At 37.4% G+C, this 11815-nt stretch overlaps 1 protein-coding gene across 1 annotated transcript in view; it reads left to right on the top strand.

Moving 5' to 3' along the window:
- The first annotated feature begins 359 nt into the window (after positions 1–359).
- Positions 360–11815, top strand: part of COL3A1 (collagen type III alpha 1 chain) — a 67894-nt gene continuing 56438 nt past the window's right edge. Inside the window, exon 1 of the mRNA XM_050968952.1 lies at positions 360–562. Within this exon, the coding sequence (XP_050824909.1) occupies positions 484–562 (79 nt within the window). The 5' untranslated portion in view covers positions 360–483. The remainder of the gene's footprint in view (positions 563–11815) is intronic.

The raw sequence follows: 11815 nt of genomic DNA, 5'->3' as shown, positions 1-11815 counted from the left end.
AGTACTATACATCTTGGCTGAGTCCTAACTGACAGGGGAAAAATGCATTACCACATAGAAAGCCACTGTAACTTCTTTCCCACATCACATACATGCAGTGCAAACACATTCACACTCATGCATACATCATATAGTCTAATACACACTTGTGTGGTAGTGCAGCACACATATACAAAAACTCCAGATGTACTTTTTATCTAGTTTAGTTGGCTGTTTCTTCTGTAAGGCCAAGAAAAAAATGAATCATTTCTTTCACTGTTAAGGGGATTGGTCTTCCTCTCATATTTCAGAAAGGGGCTGGAAAGTAAAGGAAGCCAAACTTTTTCCTATTTAAGGCCAAAGCAAAGGAATGCCTCTGGCTCAGTTCTGTGCAGGGCCCGGTGCTGAAAGGGCAGGGAACAATTGATGGTGCTATTTTGAATTGATTTTTCTTTCCCCCCATTTTTATTTTTGCACATAGAGTCTCATGTCTAATATTTAGACATGATGAGCTTTGTGCAAAAAGTAACTTGGCTCATTCTTGCCGTGTTTCAACCCTCAATTACTTTGGCACAACAAGTTGGTGAGTAATTCAAACTTCTTATGAGTTTATTTTTTATTTTCATCAATTCATTTTAACAGCACATAAGAAATTCCCAAATCTCCCCAGATACTTTTCCTTCACCCATTCAACATTATGAGATAGATAGCTAATGTTTTTTAGCTGAATACTAGAATATGTTGATTACTAACCGGGAGGTTCTTAAATGTAAGAAATGTTTTGCTTTTCCTGTGTTTAAGCTGCAGTTGTTCTTGTTCTTTCTGGTGTTCATATTATAGTCTCTGGAAAGTTTGGGTTTTTTTTTTTAATGATTTTGTTTTGAATGCTAGCTCTATGTAGTCTGGAAGTTATTTGTCTCATGTAATAAGCCCTGTGTTTCCAGCTGTTTGCTAGATTGCTGTTCTATGCCATACAGTAAATGCTCCTTTGGTACCATAGGAATATGCTTTAAAGATTTAGCCTATAGAAAAAAACATTAGAAATTGTAACCAAGGTTGCTGACACCATTTTTGTAAAACTTCACAAGGAAATATCTGTCAGCTTGTTGAGTTTTTATTTTTCGTACACAGCAAATGGATGAATACATTCACTCTGCTAAAAGCTTTTCTATCACTCATCTGCAGTCTATTTCAAACTCTTAGAAGATCAATTAACAGCTAACTGATCTTCTAAGGGGGATGTGCAATGCAACAGATCACTGACACAAAATGAACCTGGAATATAGTGAAAAATTACTCTACACTCAAATTCAACTTAGAGTGATGATAACTATGATAGTTAACAGATGAGTTTCCATAAGAACGCTTGATGCTTTGGGGATCTGTACTATTCCCTAGACATTTTCATCATTATGTTTCATGTCTTTTTTACTGTTAAGATGTCAAATAATACTTTTTTCTTCTAAATGTGAAAGAGATGTTCATGCATGAAAGAAGCTTATAAAATAAATAATTTGATAAATGGCAGCAAATTAATATAAAATGCAGAGCAGTCAAATGCAGCCAAACTTTTTATACCCACACCCAGCCCTGGTCAGAAAAAGGAAACTATTAGAAATTATTACTGTACCAAATTGATGGCCAACTTGTCTGTGAAAGCATAGCTAGAAAGCAACCTCTGCATCGGGTTTACTATATTTCTAACAGGATGGAACAATTGGAGCCTAGGATGAATGTTTCTAACAGCAATGGAACAATTGGAGCCTAGGATGAATGTTTCTTTCATGAGCAAATCAGGTATTATAATCTGTAACAAAGAAGTGCCCAAATGAGTTCCAAATGTCAATAAAAAGAATATTGCAAAGCCAGAGGAAATTTATGCAGTGGGGACTTTTCTCTGCTTATAACAACAAAACAAATTAACATGTTTTTTCACTGCAGATAATGGGATCCTTCGCCACCAGCTTCCCACAGTGAAAATCGCCCTCAGTTTGATCTCCCGTTTCAACAAAACCCTCCTGCATGTCATCCCCTGACAAAACCCCTCCCTTCACTTTGGTTGTCCCCAGACTTTACTGTGTTACAAAACACATTTGTTCTAGTAATGGTCAATTTTAGACATAGAAAGAAACAATTAAGTCTAAGAAGTGTGAGGGCATACTCTTAAGGGCTCATTTGTTTGGCCCATTCAAAGTGCATGGTATGGCAACCTTTCCTTATTGGGCTCCTTTCCATGTGGATTAGAGAGAGATAGTTAGCTTGATGAAGTTGGTAAAACATCAGTCAATCAATTTGTAAATGCAACTGAAATTGAATATCTCTTTTTGGTTTGCTCAGAGTATAGAGTACTGTCCTTATTCTGGAAAGTACTTTTCCACAAGATTCAAAAATCTTTTCACTCTTTTGAAATTGCTCCTATTTCTTCTCCCACCCTGCATCCCAAGGGACATACTCAAAAAATAAATAATACAAAGATAATTCAGAGAGTTGACTATTAATATTGTTAATGCATATACAGTGCATTGATGGGTTCAAGAGCTAATGTTTCCATGTCTGAAAAGAGAATCTCCAGACATGCTGAATTGCTGTCTCAAGAAAAATGTTTATATGGTTTGTATCAAAAGTAAGTCAACATAAAATTTTCCTTGGAAAATCATGTCAGTAGACAAGCCTTGGCAAAGATATTAAGGAAGCTGCTGAGTATGCAGTGTGTTCATAATAGTCAGATGTAGCTCTGGGCTGTGAGTTTCTTAGTTTTTCTGTAATAACCGGAAAGGGAAGTTTAAACACAGTCTAAGATTGAACCTCTGCTCAGCTCAAGTTATGGATATTATGGAATATGAAATGTTCACTTACTAACACTAATCCAGGCTATAAAATGTCTTGGTAATCTATCTAGAGTTCATCATCTTGTGAAAAAAAATGATTTAGCTTGAGATGGGCTAAACTTAGATTTTCTGACCTGTGTTAAAAGTTTCATCAGTTTAAGATATCTTGGCAAACCTCTTTCATAATGAAGTGCCATCTAGTGGCTGGTAGTTCTTCTTCCCCTCAACAAATGAAGATTCAATGAAGAAATGAATGCTTAATACTCACATGTTTTACATTATTGAATTAGTGGTTTGGGAGCTATTTAATTATTCAAGGTCCAATTCTGCCACTCTTACATCAGGTAACATTTACTGGCCTTTAAATAATAATAATAATAATTAATAATAATTAATAATAAATTATTGTTATTTATTATATTATTATTAAACAGAAGTGTTGCATTCTGGCCAACTCTGCCCCAGAATTACTGTAACTTTGAAAATAATTTGTGCAGCAAATTCTTGGTGCTGAAAAATCTGAGACTAAAACCTTATTCCTGTGAATACAATTCTTCTGGTCAGGTCTGAACATATTCCTGGAAAAGTGTCAAATTATAGAAATAATATTTAAATTACACATCTCTGAAAGAATTTATATGCACCCATTTAAAGGTATTTTAAAATATATGGAACATAATAGAAGCTATTCTATCATAAAAGCCCTGCCTCAAGCCACAAATATTCACCAATATCATAGGTGACTGAAGTTCACTGTAACACACAAACTTTGTTACTAGTACAGAAGTAACACATATGGTGTAGCAGAGAGTGAGAATGGTTTTTTCTGTGTTCCTATAGTAAAACCTGTTTTAAGAAAGACTGCTGCAAACATATTGGGTTACACCTATCTGAAGGCTCCTTTATGCTGCCAGAGTGGTGTAAAGGGGCTTCTGTGTCTGTAAGAATCAGGGCCAAGAACTGAGTACAATTCTGCTTCCCTGTTATTAGACCCTGCACAGTAAGCTACTACTGATTGCTATCATTCCCTTGAGTAGTTCCTTAAGATGGCTTTCAAACTGTTATCCCACTAGCCTTTGCTAACAATATATCATCCATACCCACAATGACTATAAGGAGATTTTGGAGATCTAGGGCCTGATTGTTCTCTGATTTACACCCTGTAAATTGTGAGTAACTCCACTGGAATTATCAGAACTCCACTGCTGAAAAAGCACGTCAGCAGAATCAGACCCTCTGCATACTTGACAGCTAATTCTATGCTTAGATATTACTTCATGCTTATATTATAGTATAAATGCTGCCTCAACTATTTGCTAAAGCAGCACACCTCTTTCTTGAGCAGGTGGACATCTTCTTTCATATTAATACAGTATACCAAGTGGCAGTTTTTAAAATGTGGAATGTAGCCATCATAAATAGGTTGCAGGAATAGGTATGTTGTTGATGTTGTTGCTTTTGTACTACCTCTTCATTCTGAACATCTATGTTTGATTAAATACCTGCAAAAAATAGTCTGTAATTATTTCTAAAAAATAGCTCCAGTTTAAGATTATGCTTTTTCTTTTAAACTGGAAAGTGTTAGAGCAGTAATGAAGAAATGGCATGAGTTCAGTAATATATTGTTGCGGTTTCTAGAAGAATAGCAACATTTTTAGTGTTTGCCATTATGCTACACGTGCATTCATTGTAGATTAATCCATTGAATTAGTTGGTGGAACGGAAACACTTCAGACAGTCAGCAATGTCTTTCTATTGCAGCTTTTGCCAACCCAGCCATCTCCTCAAGCTTACCATAGTGAAGATAAAAGTAGGGTTAGACTGAAACATGCCTGGTACCATCAGTGCATAGCCATGGATAACTATACCATAGTAGATAAACTGATCTATTTGATGTTCAAATACAACAGATCAAGTGTCTCGAATCCAAATAAAATACACTTGAGTTGGTACCAAGTAAATCTTATCCATCATTTAGTGGACATGAAGGAGATGAACACCAAAACATAACAAAAAGGGAAGATAAGAAAGATAGTAAGAAGCAGGTTTCTTTAGCTGAGCAAGTGAAAGGGAAGGCTAATGGTATAGTTGTAAGAAAATTACTTCCAGTGATCTTTATTAGGCAGCAATAACATGCAGCCATGTGGGACACAATCAATCTGAGCATACTGCAAAGGCCACTCTTCATCCGTTACCTACTCAACATACTATTTTGGATCCATTTTCTAATAATATATGTCATAACTTTACTGAGCATTGTCTCAAATTGATCCAGCTCCCAAAACATTGTGGATAAAGAAACTGGCACCTTAATGAACTGCAGAGTGTGCCAAGTAGAACATGTGGCAGTGCACATCTGGCATCTGGATGTTTTAGCCTGTGTTTGCTGGTTATAATATTTTAAACTAATGAATTTTTGAAACTTAAGGTTTGAAATTAAAGTTCAGCAATGTGTGCCTCTCAGGTAAGAAGACTGTGTTTTGAAAGAGTGATGTGTGACTTTGATTTGGAAAAATCTGAGCCTCCATTAAAGTCGGGGGAATCCAGCCCTTCAACCAAGTGTGTATGTTTTTAGAAATGTGACAGATTTCATAAAAACCATTTAGATCACATAGACATTAACCTTATGGGAGTGAAACCATTTGGTTTCTTTCATAATTTTCCATATTTTGTTTTTGAGTTGAGATCAAGGCTAAGCAGACTGATTTTTGAAAGGGCAGTGGATTTGGAAACATTCACTGCTTTATTACAAAGGGAGGAAGCAGAGGTGCAGGGTGTTGTCCACTGACAGTAATATTACTGTTAACAGACTCAATACTTGAGTCAGAGCTATAATAGCCACCCCCCTCACAGAGTTACAAATTACAAGCAGATCCTCTTTTCTTTTCCAGTTGTTGTGAAGTTTTAGGTATTGAATTAAACAAATGTTACCACCTCTTGCCAAATGTTAGTTGTTGCCAGCCTTACACAGTTCTTGGCTATTGGCTTTAAACAGTTCACTGGATGGAGGAGAAAAAAGAGCAAAAATTAGCATCCTTTTTGTGTGTGTGTGTGTGTGTGCCATACTGACATGAATATCTTATTTAATCTGGTGCCTGGCATGCTAACAGGGGTTCAGAGCTTGTTATGGCTCACTATTTAATCACAAATATAATAAGTAACTTGGGAAACATCTGTTTTAATAATCTGGAGACGGTGCTATCCATCACGGTTGGAGGGTGATAGAGGTTGTAACTAGCATTGCTGTTTCACCTACTAACGTATGCTTGTGGACATTTAGTTCTTTCTATCTCTAACTCTGCATTTTGGTTTAACAGCTGTCTATTGAGAGAAGGCAGAGGCTCAGGCTGCCACTAGTGGTACTTGATAGCGTGATGTGTTTTCTCAGGCTGGCAGGCAGCATGAACACTGTTGTTCTTGGATGACGTCATATGACTGAGCAGTAACCCAGGGACCCTGAGAAGAGCAACAACTGCAGCAGCCACGGAAATGACTGCATGCCCCTCCCAATAATGAATAATGACTCTTCAAAACCTATGGTACTGGCGTTAGATCAATAGCTGTGTTCATTAGCCATCTCATTTCCAGTGTTATCTTTTTGTTGTGTTTGATCATGAAGCAAAGGGTTGCTCCAGATTGTAAACAAAGGAAAAGAAGAAAATGAGTGACAAGAAGTTCAATGGCAAATGGCTATTGAGGGACTTGAGGTAACTAGATTAGATTCTGAGGTCATTGTGGAAATGCAATGTGAGATAGCAACTAAAATTTGTCATCAGTGATACCTAAAAACTGTAGGTGGACCTTAAAGAAGCTGGAATAACATCAATGTTATTCAGCCTGAAACTTGCCCCATGGCTTCTCCATGGCCCCAACCTCATTGCCATGCATTATCCTTCTAGTGGTGGCTGAGTAAATTATACATTATTATACTTCAGGTGGCTGAGGCTTCAACCAAGAACCTGGTCCCAGCTGAAAGGATTACTAAACATCATCCACTGCCTGCTTATCCAAAGCCTCTATGAAAGTTTATAAACCTATAGTCTGACAAGCATCTAAATGGATACAACATTTAAATGAAAAATATATTTAGTTCTGTAATGTTCAAAAGCACTTTAATATTAGGTGGCAAAATTTTCTCTTCGACAGTTACTATTTCTTATATAGCACATTAAAAGTGCAGCTGAAGACTAATTTCTGGACTTTCTAGTTTTGATCTTTGGCAGCTACCATAATTAAGTTAACCTAGCTTAGTTTCTTTTTTTAAAGCAAGATTTTTATTGACAATATTTTAATCTTAAAGTTGTTGCAAGAATATTACATCGATCTAGCCCTCGTACCAGGTATTTGTCATAGTAATAATATATCCTATACAAAACATTCCTGATGATCAAATATGTAGTTGAATTACATAGTGCATGGAGTAAATCTAGAAGTCCTACTGAATAGCTATGTGCATTTTACTCAATTTTACTCTCATTGTCCAGTAAGCCTTTTGCCAGAATAAAGAATGAAACATTCTCTAAAGACTTCCAGATTTGCTCCATTCCCCCACCTGCTAAGGTTAAGCACAATTATTGTTTGTTGGTATACAGTAGTCAGCATACTCCCTTCAATTCTTAGGGAGTGGAGGGAGATGCTATTTCTCTGATACTGTGCCCATTCCCAGAACTATAGAGAAATACTTAGGTTGGCTCTTTGTGCAAGAGTTCTGAAGGGTTTTGTGGGCTTGGTTTCTGTTAGAGGAGCTTGAACAGGGGACCACAGGCACTCTTCACGACTCCGTTCCATGCTTAACCCAGGATTTCCATCCAGAATTTTCACTGGAATTAGCTCTACTTAAGGGAGCACTAATACCCATGGTATCTTCTTTGTATTCTGTCATGGAGCAGCTCCAAGGTGACAAACCACACTTCTCCTTCAGGGACCATGCTACTAGAGGGGATGGGAGCAAGGCACATGAGGCTGTTTCCCAGGAAACACTGTCGGGGGATCCTCACAGAGTTTTCTGGCTGTCCCTTCATGTGGTCCAGGATCAGAAGCTGCCTGGTTTAGCAGAAGGAGACTCCAGTTTTTAGACACGTTTTTCATGTTTAAAGGGTTAATTTTCCTCTGTGTATGTCTCCTTTGTGTCATTGACATAGTAAAGGGAATGGAAATAGTTCCCAGAAATGAGCCTAAAGGGAGATTGCAGCAAGAACATAAGTTAGAGCAGTCCTTAGGTTACAGTACATGAGACCAAATATTCATTTATCTTTTAGAACAAAGATTATTTTTCCACAAACAGTGTTTCATAAGAACATCTATCTTCACTTCATAACTCTTCTCACTTAAAACAAAATCCCCTCCCCCTTCTCCTAAGTACTAATCCTGCTGGGTCCAAGTTTCCAGAGCTGGAAACTTTGCCTGTTTCATGTCAAAATGACAATGGAAAACATGATATAACCAGTCAAACAACAATCGTTTGTTAAGTTTAGTTAGGGTAAACTTCAGACGCTGGGATTCCTGGCTGTGTTCAGTGAAAATACATCAGAGGAGATTCTTTTCAGATAAACTAAGAAACCACTTCCATTTTCCATGATTTTTCTCAAGTGCTGTCGTTTTATAAATGAAATATAAGAATGAGACTGAAAATGACATGCACTGTAATAATATCAACACTTTTTACTTACTTTGTTTCACACAAATGCTCTGTGAAGAGATATTTGCCAAAGAACTGAATCACGCACGAGGCATTAAACAACCTATGACTATTACTTTAAAGTAATAATGTTTATTTTAAGGTAGAATGCAGTCTCCTACTTTGAAGGCAAGTGTACACTATGGCTTAGATCCTTCATTATGGCCAAACGGGCACATAGCACAACCTGCAAAGTGGGATGCAAATGTAGCTTTAAGGCCTGAGCTGGCTGTGTGCATCAAACTGCCAACAGCCCCAAGAGACCAATTTTGCAGCTGGAGATCACCACTCTGGAGGCAGCCCCCGCACTGTTGCCTTTCCCCCTCAGTGTTCACTACATCAGCAGCTGGAGGTTATTGTAGATGCGATAGATGCTACTACTCTGATTCTGTGTTATCAGAGGATTTCCTCTTCCTTGGAGTGATATTTCCACCTATGCCAGCTTTAGGTCCAGTATCTTCCAGCAGTCCAGTGCAACATAGTATCAGAGGGGAGAATGGAAGCCTATTTTCAATGGTAGATATTAAGGACTGAGTTGTGGATGGAAGCTACATTCCATGGTAATGCACTATTGAAGCTCCTAGCAACACGGTTTTTGTCTTCCACTCTGAGCCATAAGTTGCTCCCACTGAAGTCAAAGTCTAGTTGACCGGTGTGTGAATTATCAGGCCCTTTCTTGTAACTATCTCTTGGTTTTCGTCATCTATTTTTTTCTTCCTGGTGTTTTCTCTTTGACAAAGATGTGTGAACAAAATTGCAGCTCTTCTTTCAAACAAACATAACAGAAACAATTGTTCACTTGCACACAGTTAATGAAAAATATAGGAGGGATGCTTCATTGTTACTTTGCAGTTCAGTGTAGCTATTACAGTGAACATCAAAGAAACAGTGAACTATACTGCCCGTGTTTTCCTTGAACTATGTGCATGTGAACACAGTCATTGTGCTCTTTCAGAATCACTCCGATGGTAGTGAGAGGTTCTTTTTGACTATTTGTCTATCAATCTATGTTGGGATACCCTGCTTGGGTTCTGTGCAGACTCACCATGATTGCATGCCAGTTGTTTCATGGAAGGATGTTCACCTGAAAGGAAATAAGAAGGCTGTTGTAGTGGGAATTACAGATCTTTGAGCATAGTAATTGAAAATCAGCTCAGATGTTTGTAAAATCTATGCACAGGACTCGTACCCTGCTGTCCTTTTGGATGCTGCCAGGGTGGTCCTCTGTATAATATCCCCCTTCTTAGTAAGAATCAAATAATCTATATGGCGAAATTTAAATCCAGCTGCATCTTTTTAGGTTAGATTGGCTGAAGAAAATAATGTTGCTATAGGCTTGTTTCTATGCAACATCTTCACTTTTCCAGTTTTCACAGTCCCAGCCCTTGAATTCACATTTTTCTAACATCCTTAACTGTAGGGGGATTGAGGTCAGCAACAATGCTTATGCCCACTTTAGACGACAGAACTCATTAGCAGTACCAGGCTTTCTGCACTATACTCTCTTACTAATGTTAGGACAGGTATTAGTTAAGAAAAAGGATTTGAAATACTTGAAGCCAGAGGCTGAAAAACAATGTAGTAAATTTATAGTTAACAGATGGTCCAAAAATTGGAAATGGCTTTGCCAACTGTAATAAAACAGCTACAATGGTTTGCTTTGTTAACTTTATAATTTTGACATAATAGTGTAACCAACACAGAGTTTTACAGCTAGCCATTTAATATTGACTAGAAGAGATTCAAGGGAAAACTCTAAACACTGCCATACATATCCACTAAGAGTCCACAATATGTATGGAGGCAGGTGAATGAACACCAATTGTTTTACAAATGAGGACAGAATGACACTGTCCTCTTTGTATAGAATTAAGTGGTTGACTGACCTGTTCCATTTCTGAATTCTTACAGATACTTGTAATTTATTTGCAGTCATGGATATGATTCCTTTCTATGGACAGTAGCTAGATCTCTTTTTCATACATCATTTGGATATAAAGTACAAGGGCCAAATTCTCCACTGATTTACGACCCATGCCAATTCATTGAATTCAATGAAATTACACAGGGAGTTGTGTTAGTGCAGACTGATATACTTCACTGAAGTCAGTGGAGTTAAACTAAGACTGAATTTGCCCATTCTATCTGAAAATGTAAATTGTGTTACCATATGTACTACATAGCACTGGAACATTTCCCATCTGCTGGCATCTCTTGAGAAAAGCATTGAACCAAGCTAGGTTCTTCCAAGCAGATCTTATAAAAAGTCACTAAAATATTTAGCTCTCTCATTTGGTTAGAAAACATAATTTTCCATTTTGGATTTTAATTACCTGATAAAAATTGCTTAATTATGACCAGCAAACTAATCAACAAAAAATCAGAAATAATATTTGTTCTGTTTCACAAGTTCAGTTTTAAGCTTTTAAAGTGTAATCATTGGGCCCTGTCCTTCTAGCCTCTTAGTGCTCCTTGAACTCAGTGGGAGCTGAGGCCTCTCTCCCCAACCCCCAGAAGAAAGGCCTATTTTAAAATCTTTCCAGTACTTCCTGTTTGTAGACCGGTAAGAAATCACAAGAACAGGCTTCCTTGCAGTATTATGGCCCATCCATTTGTGGTCCCTAGGTACAGAGTTACATGGTAATGAAATACATTTTTGAAGTTACCAGAGCTTTTTGAAGTGCCCAAGGACAGGTGGGTTTGAATTTGAGGTTAAGATTTTTTATTTTCTATTTTATTTTTTTTTGGCAGAGGCAGCTTCTGAAATAATCCGATCAGTTTAATTATTCTTAGTAATTATGTGCACCTGCCTATTGTTCATCTGTAGAAAGACTTTCTACCAGCCTAATACATACTAAGGGGTCAAACTGAGTATTCTTTTAGGGCCTGTTTGTTAGGGACTCTGAATGTTAACTTTCATTAACTTTAAAGTTTAGTGCATGGAGAGGATATGCAACTGGGCTGGTATGGAAAAAAATGGATTTTGGAAACTGGTATGGGTAGGTCAACTCTTTTAGTCCTCACTTACACAAAACTTCTATTCCAGTCTTCAGGATTTGGCCAACAATTAATTTCAAATCTGTATATGTGTATTATCAGAGGGACTCTAAAATGATATTTAGGGTAGGAGGGTGAAAAGAAGTTTGGTATATTTTGATGTTTCCTCCTTCTCTATCTCCCCCTTCTCTCCTCCCCCCCACCCCTCCATAAAAAACATCCTATTTATTCACCAGCCTACAACAAGTTCATCATTACAATTAGCATATTTTTGTTTTTAACGAGTACCAGGGCTGATTATATATTAGGCCAAAAGCTGATCCATAAAATCAGT

This window comes from Gopherus flavomarginatus, chromosome 10 (assembly GCF_025201925.1).
Source record: "Gopherus flavomarginatus isolate rGopFla2 chromosome 10, rGopFla2.mat.asm, whole genome shotgun sequence".
NCBI lineage: Eukaryota > Metazoa > Chordata > Testudines > Testudinidae > Gopherus > Gopherus flavomarginatus.
This window is presented reverse-complemented; position numbering and strand designations above follow the sequence as displayed.